Raw genomic sequence first — 19015 nt, forward strand, 5'->3', positions numbered from 1 at the left:
TTAAGGTGCTTGGACTTAACTTGAGTATTTCCATTTTCTGCTATTTTCTGCTTCTGCTACACTACTCTACACATCTCAGAGGGAAATATTAGACTTTTTACTTTGCTGCATTTATCTGACCATCTTTTTTTCTTTACAAGTTAATTGCACAAAACATACAACAAGTTTATAAAATGTTTTGTTATAAATAAAACTACCCAATAGTTTACAGGTACAGATGAAATCATTAAGTGTCTAATTATGATAATTCATGTAAATATACTTTTTCATGTAAATGCATTTCATGGTTCCAGATTAGCTGCTTTTCCTTTGAATAACTAATATTTGTTATGTATTTGTAATAATGTTGAGGTTTGGACCAAACAAACAATGTGAAGGCGACACTTTGGATTCTAGTTCATCGTGACGGAATTTCTCACTAGTTGACAATCATTAGTTTCTTCTTATTGTTGTTTTTGTGTAGACCCCAGGAAGCAAAATAGATCAAAATGAGCTCCACCTCAACCAACTGCAGCAGTCAGAATCATGTAATGAGATATATCATTATAGCAGTCAGAGGGAGCCAGTTACTGCAATGAGTAGGGGAGACCAGGAACAATTGTAACCACTGAATTTCTTAAGTCAGAAAGAAGCTAGAGTGATGATGTTTACAAACCAGAAATAAAAAGATCTTGAGGTTATTGGTTAAAAATGTACATAAAGATTTTACTGTGGCTGCGATCCTGGTGTCATGGCCAAATGTAGCACCTTGTTTGTCTGTGTCAAAGTACTTTACTCTGTTTAAATGATTTTAAATGTAAAATCAAGTCACCACTAGAATAGCTGCCTGGACTTATGCAAAAGTAGAAGTCTCCTGCTGTGAATGCAGGCGATGTCTGACATCTTAAAGAATTTGAACTACATAAAAACCACCTGAAGTTAACAGCATTAGATACTGCAGCAGTAATGTGATTACTTTTAGTTGTGCTTTTCTGTAAGACACTGTGAGTTAATATGACTTGTTTTTTGGTGTTACCATTCCCTCAAAACATTTTTTTCAGTTACCTCCACAAAGGGGGAAATTATACCAAATATGAAAGATGGTTGATGGCGAGAGATGAATTAGTTTTTGTTCCTGTTTGAATTGTGCCTTGAATCACACATAAGTGTTTGTTGTATGTTGCTCCACTGGAAAAGGCTTAACCTTTTCTATTCTGAAGTCTCGTCCTTATTAGTGAAGATATATCAGATGTATTATTAATTGGTGCACTTACATGTTTCTTATATCAAAATATTACTAAAGAGTATTTCAAGAAGTCTGAAATATGAATGATAATGTAAAAAATGATATCAGTACTTTTTCTGTAAAATATGAGTACTTCCTCCACTGCTGGTCAGGATACTGCTTTACATTTGAGTGTATTTGTCAAATTTATGTTTAAAACGACATTCGTGTGTGTTGTGATACGCCGAAGCATATGTAGCGTGTCAAATGTTGTCTCTATTGACTTAGTTTGTCCACCTGTTCCTTACAGAAACAGCCTTTTTATTAATGGACAGTTCGGTCCCAACCTGCCGCTCAGTGTCTCTCTGCTCTCTGCGGGCACTGCGCCTGCGCACCGCGTCGTCGTCTCTATGGCAACGGGACACTAACAACTGCCGCTAACAGCTGTATACACGCTAAAGTGGCGGAACCGAAGATGGAGCAGATCAAGCAGCGACCTAAAAGAGTTTTTATCAACAACATCAACTCATACGCATCTAAATATATCGCCAAGGTAAATGTAGTCCACTGTGGACTCTGAGGAACGAGCTCACGCTAGCTGTGATGGTGGAGTTAGCAGTTTGCTACTGTTAGCTGTTTGTAGCAGAGTGTAAAGAGCAACTCTCTGTCAGTTACAAAGGTGGAACGAATAGTACAAGTACAATTACTGTTAGCCTACATTACTGAAATATTACTCAACTATAAGTTAAAGTTGTGGTAAGTAAAAGCACGAAGTATTCTTCTAAAAACTACTAGTTAACCTTTTGAGCTTCTCATTAACCAATAAAATGGAAACAAATCAAATATCCACAGTGTTTTAGATAGAAAACTTTTTTTTGGTCTCATTTTCAATTGTTTTTCTTTTTTTGCTCATTTTTAAATTTAAGTTTCCTTATTCAACAAATGGTTCCGCCAGACAATGTTAAATGAGGTACAGTTATTGATTGAACATTGATTAATACATTTTTAACTGCTTAAATTCTTAATGTAGATTAATGATTCATTGTTAGCATCTTTACTTCAAAACTGTGTTGTTGCACTGTTTTGTTTTTTCATCCATACGTCTTTGTTTTCATTGGTCTGTTTGTGATCTGATAAACTGATTGGCTACAAAAATGCAGATGAAAGGATTTAGTTAATTAAAATTGTACTCAATTATCATTTTAAAAGTAACTAATTATATTATATAGTGTCATGCATACTTATTTTCGATTAAAGTAGAGACCTGACAATCTACTCATAATAGTAGCACTATCCCCCCAGAAAACTGCATAATTGCAGTAATTTGAGTATTTGTAACGAGTTACTTCCTGCCTTGGCCACTTAACATGTTGATGTTTTCAGTTCTTGTCTGAATGTGTGGTGGGAGCAGCTGTTGATCCTGACAGAGAGAGGAAGAGTGAGGAGGAGGAGGAGGAGGAAGAGGAAGAGGTGGTGATGTCAGAGCCCAGTGGAGGAGCAGCTTTTCATATTGTTGGAGGTGTTTCTGACAGATCTGAGGACAGACCATCATATGTGTTTGAGGAGTATTCAGTAAGTTCTCCATCATTCAAAAGCTGTCCCAACAGCCCTCTGTAAACTAACATTATATTAAAGTAGGACTCGTGACATTTCTCTTTGTGTCCTGTTTGAATGGCAGCAGTTGAACAGAGATGGGCTGCTTTCCAAACTGATGGACTGTGATGTTGTTATCTACAACATTACCCAGCATGCTGAGCAGATAGAAGAGGCCCTCTGGGCTGTTTCGGGTAAGCGCTTCTCAGTCTCTGTTGGCTGGTTGACGGCTCTTCATTGTCTGTTATTATTATAGTCTTCACATTTAGTTGCTTTGTTTCAGTGGTCAGCTGATATTGGCCTTTCAGTAGCATAGAGCGGGGCAGCCAATATACAAAAGTCATGTATAATTTTTCCATACACATTACAGTCTAATACACAGGCATCTTAGCCAGTAAAATGTTTTAGATGGATTTTTTTAATGAATTAATGAAAGAGGCATTGAGTTGTGCTGTAGATTTCAGATTTGACTGGTATTTAAGGTATAGCAGGCTGTACAATATGTCAGATGATATTTAAAAATCATGTAAAGCAACAATAAATGTCTGTTCTGAGTTCTGAATCACACCACAGAAACATGTGTTATTAACCACCCAGCCAAATTCGAATGATTAAAATAATCGCTAAGTAAAATTAGGTCTCAAAATCATGAAAAAAAACATGTTAGGTTGTTTTCATTTTGTTACATCTCTTAAGTCATTTTCGTAGTTATTTATTGTAATGTCTTTTTCATCTTGTTACGTGATTTTTGTCTTATATATAATCTTTTATATAATTTTTTGTCTTGTTATGCCTGTCATGTCTTTTCTCTTGTTTTTGTCTTGTTACTTTGTGTTCATCTTGCCATGTTGTTTTTGTCTTGTTATGTCTTGTTACATTTTTGTTTCTCTCATTTTCATTTTTTTTGGGGATTTTCTTTATTCAACAAATGGCTCTGCCAGACAAAACAATGTTCTGCTGTTTCTAGGCTATTTAAATACAGATTAATACATTTTTAATCTGTTCAGTTCTTAAGAGATTAATCGATTAATGATTCGTCATTAACATCTTCACACCAAAACTGTGCTGCTGCACTGTTTTGTTTTTCATCCATATGTCATTGTTTCATTGGTCTGTTTGTGATCTGATCACCTTATTGCATACAAAAACGTGGATGAAAAGATTGGTTATTCAAATTATACTTTACTCAGTTATGAATTTAAAAGTACATTACACTTTGTATTATCTTTTATGTCATTTTCGTCTCATTATACCTGTTACGTCCTTTGTTTTGTTTTGGCATTTTAACATTGTGTTCATTTTGCTATATTGTTTTTGTCTTATGTCTTTTATGCTGTTTTCATATTGTTACATCTTTAATGTCATTTTTGTCTTGTTACATCTTTTTTTCTTCATATGTCCTTGGTGTCATTTTCAGCTTGCTACAGTGTACACTGTTCAATCTTATTGCATCCTTCACATTGTTATTGTTGTTCAGTTGTTTTTGTTGTGTTACATCGATTTTGTCTTGTTATGTTTTTAATGTCTTGTAGTTGTTTTCATCTTGTCATTGCTTGTTATGTCTCTTTTTATTGGCAAAACAAAAATAATCAACAATTCCCCTCAAATATATTAAAACTAAAGTAACAAGTCTGTTTGTGAAAAGTAAAAAGTACAGATATTTGTGGGAAAATGTGGGGAGTAGAAGTTAAAAGTTGTCTTCAAAATAAATACTCAAGTAAAGTACAGATGCCTGAAAAATATACCTGAAAACCACCTGAAACATGGACACTTAACACAAAAACTCATTGTATTTGTAGCTCTCCACAGTGAAATGGGACATTTTTGTGGAGCAAAGATGTTCATCCTCGTCTCCACTGTGATGACTTGGGCATGCAGCAAGCCAGTTGACCCTGTAAGAGGACACACACACAAACACACACACACACACACACACACACACATACACACACACACACACACACACACACACAGTACCTCTGGACAGACTAGCATGTTGTCTTTTTGACTAACATGGGTCATTTTTATTCCTTATTACACATTATGACACTGACCATATAGGGCAGCAATGTGTTTGTGCATTCATGTATTTATTTAATGTCATTCCTTTTGTTTTTGTTTGGTTAATTACTCTGTATACTTTAGTTGTCATTAGCTTCCCTGTTGCTGTGTGTGTTATGCAGGAGGATCTGAATCTTACTTTCACTGATGAGATTTTCTGGAGAAGACGAGCTCATCCCAACTTCAAAAAACACATTGACCTGGAGAAGAGGGTGGTGAAACTGGGAAAAACGGTCAGTTTCAAGTTCCTAAATTATTACATCTGATATAGTACTGCTTGATACGTATCACCACGTCACATGGTTGCTGTTTTCAGAACAGGACGTTGTTCTCAACTTACGTGGTGGCGTCAGGAGTTCAGTACGGGATGGGAGAGCAGGCGCTGCACTACTTCTTCAAGGTGAGATTTGATGACTGTAGATTATTGCTTAGGATATGAACAAGATCCAGTTTTATTTTCCTGCAATGCACACATCTCTCTCCATTTATCACTGAAAGTAAATGTCAGAGATTCACTTGCACCATCTGCCCCGAAATAAAAACTTTCATGTTTTTATCAGAACATAATTCAGATTCCTTATAGTTGTTTGTTTGTTTGTTTGTGTGTTTATATTCTATCAAGCACCCTGCTTGTAAGCCTTTTTTCTTAACTCAAGTTTAACATATAAATATATCACTCACTCTGAAGAATGGGGACGAATCATGTCCTACCAAGATAAGATTAAACTACTAACCCTCTAATTCCACGTCTTTTCTTTTTTTTCTTCCTGAAAATGTATTCTTTAAGGATTTATCTTTATGAAATGTATGTCATTTATCAAATGTTTTGGTCTGCTTTATATATATTTTTTTTTCTTTTCTAAACTTGCCAGAAAATAATTCACTTCAAACTAAACATTTCAAAAGCATCACGTTGGTAACTAATTGAAAATGATGTTGATGTTATCAGACATCATGGCTGGGACAGGAACATGAGTTACCTGTGTTTGGAGATGGCAACAACATCGTTCCCATGATTCATGTCAATGATTTGGCAAGGTCATACACACACACACGCGTGCACACACACACACACACACAAAATACATGTTTTTTCAATCTTGAAAATCTCTCTTGAATCTCTTCAAGCTTGAGATCAAGTATTTGCTAACCACTGATCTTTCTTGATGTCACAGTGTGATTCAGAACGTGATTGAACATCAACCTAAGCCATATTATCTGCTAGCTGTGGACAATTCCAGAAACACCATGGAGGTCACTGTGAAGGTCTCGTATACAGACAAAACACGATATTGACTTTTATTACATCTGTCCTCATGTATATTTATATAAATGCTGAGTATGCTTTCACCCATACAGATGATGATATAATGATATGTGAGTTGTTTGTCCACCAGACCATTGCCTCTGTATTGGGACCAGGGGAGATCCAGAAAAAGCCGTTGGAGGAGGCCTTCCTCATCCAGGACATGAGTGTATGTTGTAACTGACGTTGCTGCAGTGCTCTACAGAGCCTGTTTTTCTGTCATGCCTAATACTGAATTATCACACTGCTATTTCAGTATAGCTAATTAACTGGAAATGAAAGCTAGTATGTGCAACATTTTAGAAATACTCTCATTTGTTTACTTTTCAGGAGAGAGATGAGGAGATGGAAATCAGTCTCATGTCTGCATGTTAAGTACTATAGATTCCTGGGAGTGCCATAAAGAGAAAAGATCTGTAAAAGAATAAGAAAATAACTGGAAATCTAAAGAGGAAAGGATAAAATAATATATAAATGTGGAAATATAAGGACAAATAGCAAACAAATATGTATATATAAATTAGAGGAATATTTATAAAATTTATTTATTTTTAGCCCTTTATTTTTACTAAAATTCTTTTCCCTATTGTTTTTGCTATTCCTTGCCAATCAGTCAGCTCACTTTGGACGGGCCTTCCTGCCCAGGATGATTAGTCAATCCCTGCACACTTGAAACCTGGCAGAGTTCATGTGTTCATTCAGTCAAAAGCAAAAGGGAAAAAATAAGGAAAAATAAAGGGATAACAATAAATAAATTGCATTATAAAAAGAAAGACAGAAATAAATTACAACATACAGCAATAATTTAAATTCAACATTTATTTTTTACTATTTATATCTCTTTTTATTTCCACATTTTTTTTTTATTCTTTACAGATTGATTGTTTTTCTGGCTCTCCTGTGACTCCAGAAAGTACAGAGCTGGAGTCAGGATGTGTTTTTTCTTTAGTTTAGCATTAAGACTTGACAAAGAAGTAAACAGCTAACCTGGCTCTGTCTAAACTTCACTCATACTGCCACCAACAACTGAAAGCTACTAATTACACACTATGTCTACTTTATATCTGTACACAAAAAGAAATGTAAATATGACAGTTATCAGTATTGGAACTATTTCTTACCATTTATGTCTTATATCTTCTCATATCTATTTCTTTACCAGAAACTCTGTTTCTTTAGAGATCTCCGTCCAGCCAGCCACAACATCATTATGTTCTTTTAGTGAAACAAGGAGGCGTCATACAAATAACTCCTCATTTCTTCAAAATGAATCAGCCAGTCCTCATCCATGACAGCACCTTTAACGTGAGCGACATGAAGAAATAGAAACAGGATGTCCGACAAAGTTCAGCTCAAACTGTTGCGCTGCTTCGCATGGCGTTGCACGTGTCCTGTCATGACATTCCAAATGGAAACAATGCAATCAAAATGATTTGCAGTGAATGGGTGAAGCTTTCTGGAGTATTGATATCTCAGTCAGTTTAGCAGGTTTGATGACAAAAAAACTAACTTGTGTTCTATGACCAGATCTGGCAACCTGCCCTGTAGCGGGAGGCGCTGTGAAGACATTCTGTCATTTTTATATATCTGTTAGAGAGTTTTAGAGGTCTAGTTACATGTATTTGTGAAAGGACAGTGCCAGGCTAGCTGTGTCTTTCTGCTTCAAGTCTCAGCTCAGCTAGGCTAATCACACCCTGACTCCAGCTCTGTACTTAACACACAGACATCTTCTCATCTCATTCCTGGAATAAAATAGTAAATACGCTTTAAGAAAGCTGACATGTTATTTCCCCTTGACAGGTGATGGAAATTGATTCCATGCAGGTCAACCTCCGTATGGAGGCTGTCCATATCAAGGAACTGTTCTCTATCAACTGGCGGTGTGAGTCTGGTCTGGTGGAAAACATAGAGATAGTGGTGGAGGAATACAGACAGACCAGGGGACTGCTGGTAGGTACTGAAGCAGAAAGAAACATTTCCCTGTCCAGCGAAAACAGAAATAAATCATGAAATGACAAATTAGATCAACATCTCATAGACATAATGTGCGAAGTTGTAGAAGATGAAAAAGTTGTCGTAGATAATCAGTGTCAGAGTGTTCTGTCCAGCCCATCCGTCTGTGTGTCCTGGGTCCTCCTGCGGTGGGGAAGAGCACCGTGTCCAAGCAGATCTGTGAATACTACAAACTCCATCACATCACCCTGAAGGAGACCATCTCCGAAACCATCGCACAACTGGTCAGCGTCTCCTCAGGCACACAAACATGCACGCATGTGAAAACAAAAACATGAACAAATACACATGCCCTTGCATTTGCATTTTGATCCCCATTTGCAGGAAGATGCTGTGAAGAGGGCTGATCCAGATGCAGAGGATGAGGACTCTGCAGCAGAGGCCCAGGAGCTGCTGAGCAGCCTGAAGGACAGTATGGAGCAGAATGCAGGTACATACTGTGACAGCCAGGGTTTATCTGTGGTAGCACCTTCACACACACCTAGGAACATCAACTCTTATAAAATAGAGCTGCTGCTCCTGGATCCTTACAGCAAAGTGCCAAAAGTCCCCATTTCCCAGAAGGTAAAGTTACAGTTGAGCTGTATTTAGGAAAGCACAATATGGATTTGTTTTCTTCTGATACGATAACTGATAATCACCTCTTTCCAATAAGATGACAGACTATTTCACATTCGTGCACAGTATTTTAAAAAGAAGTTCATATAAACTGTAGTTTATGCACAGCTGAGTGTAAGAACGTCTCAGATGACCACACAAATCACAAATTTATCTGACATCCGACTCCATCCTCACCAGAAGATTGCACGTGTTGGTTAAACGTGGCTTCTTGTGACTAGTGATTGAGATGTCTGTTTATTGTTAGGTAGCTCCCCCTAGTGGACCTAGTAAACATGACAGGAGAAGTTTAAAGAGCGAGAAAGAGGTGGTGCGGATGGAAAACCTGACACGTCAGATGGTTTGGCACACAGAACCATCTGGGAAGTAATCCTTAGAAACTGTTAGGGCGGGCACTTTCAAAAAACATTTGGCATGTGATTGGATGAACCATCTGTCATATCTAACATCAACCAATCAGATCAAACTCTTGCTGAAGCTGGTCGCGACAAGAGTTAAAACATTTTTTCCATGTAGAAAAGCCTTCAGTGTTGTTCTTTGTTCTTCTTTCCGTAAAGAAACACTCTCCAGTTCTGATATAACTGATGCTATCACAGTATCTATGCTAACGCTATGCTAATATACATGATACCAGTATAGACCAGTATAGCTGGATAGGCCAGTATCAGCTGATAATTTATCTATCTGTGTGCAACAGTAGTTCTCTTACCCATTCAAGTCATCTAGAAGCAACCACCTCTCTGAACTATTGCAGCCAGTTGAAGGCCTGCTGCCCTGCCAACTGATGGTACCACTGAACTCTGATCAGTGGAAGGGTACTGTCATCCTTGATATGTTTCATTGCTGATAAATAAGAATGTGTGGCCAGGACTGAAAGGACAGCGCAAAGTACTGAAGCCTTGGAAAAGACCATTGCACTCAGCAGATGGATCATCCATCCATCCTAAAACATCCTTAAGGGTGGATGGATAAATCTGCATCTCCACTTAACTTTAATTAACCTTTATCATTATAGCAACTCTCAGGTCATTCTTATCTTCATATCTAATACTCTTCTGATTCATTCTCACTGCTCCCACAGCATCATTTTCAGCCACAGCAGGCAGCCGTTTTCTGTGAAAAACTCAACAAACCCACAGTCCACTACTTGCTCAGCACCAAACTTCTGACTGACATGGTTACTAATGACCTGGTCAACATAGTGAAGCATTTTACAGCTAAAAAAGCTAGATATTTTTTTCCCAGAGTTGGTAGAGACTAAATCCAGAGCTAAAAGTTAGTGAATATTTCATTTCTCCGGTGGACACAAACATACAAACTCCAAATAAATACTGCTGTTGCTTTGTAATAACAAGGATGTAGACGGCTGTCATGAGAGTTGCTTTTATGATATTATTAGTGTAGAATCCAATGTTTTGGAGCTTAGCCCATACGAGAGACTAAAGGTCAGGATATCTCAGACTCTGCTGCTTTACATTTTGACCTTTCTTATTAAAACAAAAAATCTGTCTCTCACGAGTCTCCTGACTTTATGGAAGTATAATTCAAATGTCCCTTTAAGATTATTTTGCTAGAAAGTCATTGTTTCTGTCCATTAGGTCTTCTGGATGACCTGCTGTTGGTGAAGGTGCTGAAGGACAAGCTGACGTCTAATCCATGCAGAAACCAGGGATTTGTCCTGGACGGCTTTCCCAAAACATATGAACAAGCCAAAGAGCTCTTCTATGGTGAGACGCTGACACAGAGCTGCTGCTGCACTGGTGTCAGAATCACAACTTCTCACTCCGTATAACATTGATACTACACATACATACACATCTGTGTGCTGTCTTTCTTTTGTAGCTGAAGAACATGAATCAGAGGATGGAGCAGCCATGACTTCTTCACACAGCAAGAGCATTATACCAGGTCTTTGTAGTGCACTGTCATTACAGTCCTGTTATTAGCAAACAGAACTCACTTATTCTTCAGAATTAGGACAAAACCAGGAAAATGGGAAATATAATATATTTTAAAAGATCGAACTCTGGCTATTTTAAACCTTGTAATGGACCAATCTCCTAGTGAGGTAATTATTTTAAGTAAATGTAGATGTCAATTCCGGCAGATTGGATAATCTAATGAAGTTGACGTCTTACAAAATGTTCTACTTTTTCATTTCACAGCAGAGTCGTAGTGAGCAGCCATATTATTGTCATAGTGTCTCAGAGTTCTCTTAATGTTAATCAAAATACACATTTTTAAACCATAGTTCTTGTTTAGCTTTGATTTAGAAGGACTACAGAGTTGACATGTTATGGTTGAGACACATCTGATAGCAATAGTAGTTCACGAATTTGTCCAAAAATAGGAAGTTTATCAGTGCATGAGCAACTGAGACAGGGGTCCTTAGGATAAATATTTTTGTAAAAATCTGACAGAGTTGATGGAAATCTGGGATACAACATTAAATAGCCAACATTTTCATTTTCAAAACAAAGATAAATGATTATAATAAGCACATTTTTACACCTATGGTATCAGTAGATATTGTTAGTTTTAGATTTTAAAGGCTTTTTAACACATTTTAAATGTTTGAGGTTGTGAATTTTTAAGCAAACCAAAACATTTCAGAGATTACATGTATGTCATATAAATCCTTTAGGGTTGAATTGTCACCCAAAAAAATGGAAATCAAGTGTTAACATTAATACTTTGAAAAAAAATGTAGTAGGTCATCAATTGTCACATTTCTCTACAAACTACAATTACTGTATTTCACTCTTAACAAAGAGCAAGTTACAGTGACTTTTCAATAACCACAAAAATAACCAGGCCTGAGTCTTCCAGTGTCCAGTGTTGTGTGTTTGTGATGGTTTCTTCGTGTGTGTCACAGAGTTCGTGTTGTGTCTGGATGCGTCAGACTCCTTTCTGAAGGATCGGGTGATGAACCTGCCGGAGAGGCTGGTACAGGAGCACAACTATGAGCAGGAGCGCTTCCTTCGACGACTGGCCAGATACAGAGAGAGCAACCTGGAGGATGAGACTGTTGTCAACTACTTTGATGAGCTGGACATCAGCCCTCTGTACCTGGGTAACCCATGAAGCATGACTGTATACTTTGGGTGGGTGATACTAGGGATTCATTGGTCGAGCTCTGGGCTGTTTCTTGATGTATATGCAGACTATGCAGTGCCATAGAGCCCCCAAGGCCACCATGGGGGCCCCAAGCAGTGTAATGTAAGTCCAGAGATTAGATGGGAAGCTCTGCCACACATCATGCACTACATCATTCATGTGAGCACACCTTGTGAGAATGCTAGGCTAAGATAAGTAACTCAAATTAGTTAAGTTGGAAAATTGTATTATGAATGTATTTGTTTTCAAACAGCCTCAGACGGAGGAGGTGCTGGTGTGTTGCTCCTTTTAAAACATCAAAAGATGTTTCATTATATTTTTCATTTTTCATATTTTTATAATAGGGTAGATTTGGAAACTTTGCAGACTTTTTTGCATCTTGTGTGGTCTGAAAATAGCATGAATAGTTAGGTTAAGAACAAATTTGTTCCTAGCATTTAAATAAACACTTGAAGTAAAATGCAGCATCTGTCTCATTTGTGTGCATATGGCAGATGTTAAAATGCAGCTTCTGTAAATCCTGTAAGTTTTCAAGAGTTTCTTGATAGGGGAGCCCCAGTGTCCCCCATTTATAAGCATTTTCTGTAGGTTAAAACACAAGGGATCAACTAAAATGTGTTTTTCACAGAGCCCACCAGATTTATGCATTTAAGTTTTAAATGCATGCCCCAGACCACCTTAGAGGATTTAGGATTCCCCCGTTAAAGTTTCACAAAATAGGGGTCCCCAAACAACATTTTGCAACTAGCCCCCAGATAGCTGGAAATGACACTGGTCAACCTGTATGATTAGCTTTCAAGTGTGGTTGTATGACTTCTTATCCACAGATGGTGGTCTGCAAACCCCCCAGTCTGGAGAAGCAGCAGGAGTTCCGGTCTAGAAGCAAAGCAATGTACTGTTGTGGACAGGGTCAGCAGGAACACATATTTTAGACACCTAAAAAAAATCTGCATCATTTCAAAACATATGCTTTTTTAAGAATAATTTCACCACTTTTTATTTTCTGATGGGAAACAACTGTTCTATAAGCCAAATATCACTCTCTCCAAAACCACCTGACTCATTTGGCAAAAACAGTAGTTTTAGCTCACAGAACACAGGAGTTGCTGGTCCATTACTGCCTCAGTCTGTTAGTTTGTGTTATTCTGTGACTTCATTGAATCTGAACTAACCTTTTAAACCACTGACGTCACACAATAACACAAACAAATGAACTAATAAAGGCAGCAACTACAACAAAGTAAATTTGTTGTGTTCGCAAAAGGAGTGAGAGAGTGATATTCAATTTTGTAATGGAGGTTTCCCATCAGAAAAGGCTGTCTGACAGCAAGCTAAAGTGGTGAAAATCACCACCAGGAGTTTTGCTGCTGCCGTGAGTTCTCTTGGAAAGTGAGAGTGAAATGAGATGTTTGCAGTCTGTAATCTCACCAATAGATGCCGCTAAATTCTACACACTAATCCTTTAAACTGATATTTATTTTTTTGGCTGTCCAAAAAATGTTGCTGACCCTGTCCACAGCAGTACATGGCTTAGGTTCCTACACCAGTTCTCCTGCTGCTTCGCCATCGATGCCATAGACTGAGAACATCACTAACAGCTCAAATTTTCATCATCAAACCTTACTGGGTTCCTTGTCATCTTTTCCTCCTGTCAGAGATCACCAGCAGTGATGAACCTGACAGCCTGCTACTGATGCAGAAGATCTTCGACACGGTGGGTCAGCCCAGGAACTACGGCCCCAGCAGCCAGGAGGTGGATGAAGAAGAAAGGAGGAAGGCTGAGGAGAGGATGAGGAGAGAAGCCCAGGAGAAGGCAGAGGAGGAGAGGAGCGAGGCAGAGGAGGCCAGACACAGGGCTGCACGATGGGAGGAGTGGGTAAGTACTGTGTGGAAAGCTGGGGTTTGGATGTTGGGATGTTGTTTGAAGAAGGATATCAAATACACCTGATGTGGTGTGTCTGTGTCTCTGTGCAGTGTGTACACAGTAAATCAAAAAGGAAATGTGAGGCATTGGTCCACTACAGCAAGAGACAACAGAAGCTATTTTACTGCTGCTTTAGCATTGTGTCTGTGTTTGTGCCCCATGTGAAACTCACAAAGCCGACAGTAGAACAACACAGGATCCAAGCAGTCCATGCATGTCAGACTATAGAAAAAAACAAAGCTTGACTCAGAGGTTCACTTACTAACTTTTACCAAAGTTTTCAACCACCTCTTACAGGCTCATTGGATAAAGACTGCTCTGTACAGTACTGCAAATTACTGCAAGTTAAAATGCAATATGTTCCACATTACTAATTGCCTTTGTTTGAAAGTATTGAGTTACTTTACAATAGTCCTGTCTATGTAGAGTAATGCTGGACACTTCTTTGGGGGATTTTCATCAAAATAAGTGCATAAGAATGACCACCTGTGCTGTGATTGGCTGTTTTATAAACCACCGGTGCTGTAATGGATTCTTTTAAAAACACCTGTGTCGTCATTGGCTGCTTGAGAAGCATGTTTGTTGTGATGTGATGGTCTTAAAAGCTGCTTGTGTTGCAACTGACTGACTCACAATACAGGGGTGTACAACAGCCAGTCACAAGACAGATAGGTTTTATAACAGCTAATCACAACACAAGAGAGGTTTAAAATAGCCAGTCAACTAGTGTGCTGTGATTGGCTGTTGTAAAACCCACCCACCTGTCTTGTGGTTGGCTGTTTTGTGATTGTTTTTTAAAACCTTCCTTTCTTGTGATTAAAAGAACCTGTGTTACACCTGTGTGGTGGTTGATTGTGTTAGCAATCACCTGTGTTGTGATTGTTTGTTTAAGACACAACTTGTGTTGTACAGGGATGTGTAGTGGCAAGAATCTGGCGATACAATATGTTTACATGATACACAATACAGGGGTAAAAACCCAATATATCTTTATACTGTAAGCAGGTGATATATTGCTATTTTTCTATCAAATCTTAGGAAAACTGTCATAGTATAAAGAAAACACCACCATATGTATAAAATCAGATTTTATTATATAGTCTGAACAATGAAGTTTGAGAACATCACTGCTTTATAGTGTTCCAGGGTTTAAACAAAATGAACCACTGCCACAAACCTTTGCATGCTATCATGATGTCATGATTGAGTGTTTTTGAGAATCGATACAGAAACACAAAATATAACGTCTTGATACTCTTTATATCAATATTTTTCTTCAGCCCCTACTACAAATCCCACAAACCCACATTGTACCGAACCAGAATGATCCACTAAGTTTTAAGATTGATGTTTGACCTGTTTGTATATGATGAAGATACATTGTGTGTGTGTGTGTGTGTGTGTGTGTGTGTGTGTGTGTGTGTGTGTGTGTGTGTGTGTGTGTGTGTGTGTGTCTCAGACCAAATGTTTGGAGGAGGTGAGGCAGCAGGAGGAGGAGCTGATGGAGGCCCAGTCAGTCCCGATGAAGAAGTATCTGATGGAGCACATCATGCCCACACTGAGCCAGGGCCTGAACGAGTGCTGCACTGCTCAACCACAGGACCCTGTGGACTTCTTGGTATTACATTCAGCAACAGTTATTACCCATGTCTATATCACATTATAAACATGTTCATAATGTGTTAGACTGTAGCGATGAAATTATATATAATAATATCAGACTCTGGATGATAATATAATGATAATTATAGTCATAAGCAATCACAAATATTCATAAAGCTGTACACTAGTAATTTTTAAACATTTTATAATGACTTATAAGTTCAAGTATCATAACTCAATCATTTCTGGTCAGTATATGACATTATTTTTTAGCAAGAATCATAATGTGTTATAATTCTAGTTGTATTACATTAGAACCATTTTATAATGTACTTTAAGCACTGTTATAAAGCATTACAGTCTAATCTAAGAGGTCACCGGGTGCTTTTTAGTAAAGTGATGAAACTCCTGAGGTATAAGTAGCTACAATACATTACAAGCTGGTTATAAGACACTAGAAGTAGTTATTGATGCTTTCTGTAAATTAATGATATTCCTGAGGTATATGTAGATATAATACATTATAATCTGGTTATAAGTCACTGTAAGTGGTCTTTGCTGCTTTCAATATAGTGATAAAATTCCTGAGGTATAGGTAGATGTAATACATGATAAGCTGGTTATAAGTCACTATAAGTGGTGATTGGGTGCTTTAAGTAAAGTAATGGAATTCCTGCGGTATAGGTATGATATAATATATTATAAGTTGGTTATAAGTCACTCAAAGTGGTCATTGTTGCTTTAAGTAACGTAATGAAATTCCTGAGGTATATGTAATGTATAATTCATTATAAGCTGGTTATAAGTCACTATAAGTGGTCATTGTTGCTTTAAATAAAGTGAGAGAAAAACTAAATCTAGGCAAGGCGGGTGTTTAATGGGTCATAACAGAAATAGAGTACTCCAGTTTGACACAACTTTTTGATGATGAATAACTGAATGATGGGAATTTACATTTCACTAATGTGATGTTTCCCCAAAAAAGAATTGTTGCAATACCTTATAATCATTTTATAATGCATTATAATCACATTATAATGCATCATAACAGTGAATATGATGTGTTATAAATGGTTCTAAGGTATTGTAACGATGAGAATTACAATGCACAATGATGCTTGTCAAAAATGTCAGTAAATGTTGAGAAGTATTGTGATACTTTACCTCAGAAGTTATTTTAAAATGCTTTATAATGTGTTATGATTATGAGTCTTTATGGTGCTTACAGCTATATTTATAGATTGCTATAAGAACATTATAACACGTTATAAGTATGTTTATAATGTGTGGGTATTGTAGAAAGTGTTAGCTGTAATTCTTTGTATCTGACTTCCTTGATTGAACTTCTCTTCTGGTTTGTGTCGTTGCAGGCAGAGTACTTGTTGAAGAACAACCCCTTAAACCACTGACAGAAGAGGTCAATTCTCTGTTTCACCCACACAAACTCAAATAAAATCAATGTTTTCTCCTAATTTTCCCGAGCTCTTTAGTATATTAGAGACTGGAGTCAATTACAGACAGCATTTCTATTAGTAGAAAATCTCCCGGAGTCTTTCCGACTCACAGTATTAGTAGTCACAGTATTTGAGCCAACACATGCCGAGTGTCCCTCGGTTCATGCTGGGATTTTGATTAGGTCTGATTTGTAAGTGGCCCATTCTCCTGCCCCTGTTGTATTTACACACTGCTTTGTTTGGGCTCTTGTGTGCTGGCCATTACTTAAAAGCACCCTAAAAAAGCGGATGAAAGTGCATATGAAGCCAAAAGCTAATTAGGAAGTTAATTTGCGTAATGAACTTGGTAAACTCCAAAGTAGGCATTCTCGGGTCATAATTGCTTTGATTTGGCTTCCGATATCCAGGAAGGATAAATGTTACAAATGGCAGCTCATTTGTGTTTCTCTCATGTTGCCACTCGCAACTCCAAAGTGTACATAATTGGTTGCGGCGGAACACCAAATTATTTCATTGTACATACTTAATTACCACATGGGGAAATTAGTTGAGTTTATTTGGGAAACATTGTGACGCAAGCCGCTGCAAGACAATTTGACTGCACCATCTGTGAGGAACAGCTACAGACACGGCACGGAGAGTTTCCTGAAAGAGAAACACACACTTTGAGAGGAAATATGGTCATGCAATAATTCTCAGTCAGTGACAACCTAAGTTCATAATACACATAAATAGGCTTCATTAGTCAGACCTCAAATTAACAAATATGTCTTGACCGTACTGCAAAGCTAATTACAATCTTTAGACACATCTATAGTACAATTTTAATGTCAGTGTTACAGGTCACATCAAGGAGGCTTTTAAAGAGTTCCCTGTTTTCCTTTACATCTGCTTTGTGTGCACTAATAAGCACTGTTCAGAGCGTGTCATTTGGACTCTTGCCAAAGGTTTTCACATTGATGTGACAGTGGACAATCTGTTTGAAAGGTTTGTGTGATCTTTCACCCCTACTTCTGAGTTAGATGCTGCAGGTCAGGTGGTTTGCTTTCCCATTAGTGACCACAGCTCTGTTCTTCATAAGATAATGTTGAAAATAAAAATAAAAAATACATATTCTCCCCTGGCCTATAGTGCTGTTTATCCATCCAGATAGTTTTGTGAGTTGCAGAGTTTTGGAGATTTCAGTTGTAGACATGTCTGCCTTCTTTCCAATATAGTGGAATTAAATGGCACTCAGCTTGTGGACAAAAAAATACATTTGAAAAATCAGAGCAGATTTCTAGTAGAAAGAAGGTGTTCGAGTAGATGTGCAGTAGAAATAAAGTAGTTCCTATATGAAACTGCACACAACAAGGTCTGTGGATAATTTTTAGTAACCAGGTCATGATATGTGGAAAGAGACATTGCTGTTGAGTTTTCAAATGTATTTTTTGGCTCTTTACACACCAAAGGACTGGTGACAGAAATCAGATCAGACAGAAAAGACAGAAATCTCTATGGTTGATGATGGTCTCCAAAACTAGGCAGCTTATTGATTTTGGGCTGAATTGTCCCTTTAACTATGAAACATCCATGCTGTTAAGCTAAGCATGTTAAGAGGTACTTAGCAGCTCACCAGGAAAGTGAAACTGTTGGCCTTTGAGCAGACAGAGACCTGCCCTGACTGCACATCACCACTCATGTGATCTGAAACATCCTGTGATGGCATGCAAAGAAGCTTTGGTCAAGCGTGTCACTACATCAACAGGTGTGCACAACATCAGTTCTGTGTTCCCTTTCACTCATCAGTCCATTTGGACAAAACGGAACATTATTTCCATTTAGCTGTGGTGAATGATGCAAAATGAGTCAGTTGGACTTAAAGCTAACTCACTGACTGGACATTTGGTCAAACTTTCTTTGAAGATATAGATTATGTAATGCATGTATTTAACATAATGCGCAATATATATTCAAATAATGTGTGTAATTGTGAAGTAATACAACTCTAATTTGATTGTACAACCCTGTGTTGTATAATGATAATAAATGACGTTGAATCTTTGAATAACATTTTGATGATTGTCATCCTGCATCATCAGTGCTACATGGACCTGTGGAGGAAATTCAGATTCTTTACTGAA

The 19015-nt window shown here is 37.7% G+C and overlaps 1 protein-coding gene across 1 annotated transcript; it reads left to right on the top strand.

The window, feature by feature from the left end:
* Positions 1-1664: 1664 nt before the first annotated feature.
* ak7b (adenylate kinase 7b) lies at positions 1665-18348 on the top strand. Its single transcript, XM_084742272.1, has 18 exons — positions 1665-1757; positions 2588-2776; positions 2883-2991; positions 4597-4691; positions 4981-5091; positions 5175-5258; positions 5808-5896; positions 6034-6124; positions 6256-6333; positions 7965-8114; positions 8273-8401; positions 8502-8607; positions 10394-10522; positions 10638-10703; positions 11671-11868; positions 13568-13788; positions 15296-15454; positions 16809-18348. Exons 1-18 carry the CDS (start codon positions 1680-1682, stop codon positions 16845-16847), a joined length of 2121 nt encoding a protein of 706 aa, XP_084598398.1. The 5' UTR covers positions 1665-1679; the 3' UTR covers positions 16848-18348.
* Positions 18349-19015: the final 667 nt, after the last annotated feature.

This window comes from Lutjanus erythropterus, chromosome 18 (genome assembly GCF_056507025.1).
Source record: "Lutjanus erythropterus isolate fLutEry1 chromosome 18, fLutEry1.hap2, whole genome shotgun sequence".
In the NCBI taxonomy this organism is placed as follows: Eukaryota; Metazoa; Chordata; class Actinopteri; order Lutjaniformes; family Lutjanidae; genus Lutjanus; species Lutjanus erythropterus.

Coding starts and splice junctions, on each gene's coding strand:
- ak7b (XM_084742272.1), top strand. CDS start 1,680: ATGGAGCAGATCAAGCAGCGACCTAAAAGAGTTTTTATCAACAACATC. Junction 5,092..5,174: donor TGGTGAAACTGGGAAAAACG/GTCAGTTTCAAG, acceptor TGCTGTTTTCAG/AACAGGACGTTGTTCTCAAC. Junction 10,523..10,637: donor AGCCAAAGAGCTCTTCTATG/GTGAGACGCTGA, acceptor TTTCTTTTGTAG/CTGAAGAACATGAATCAGAG.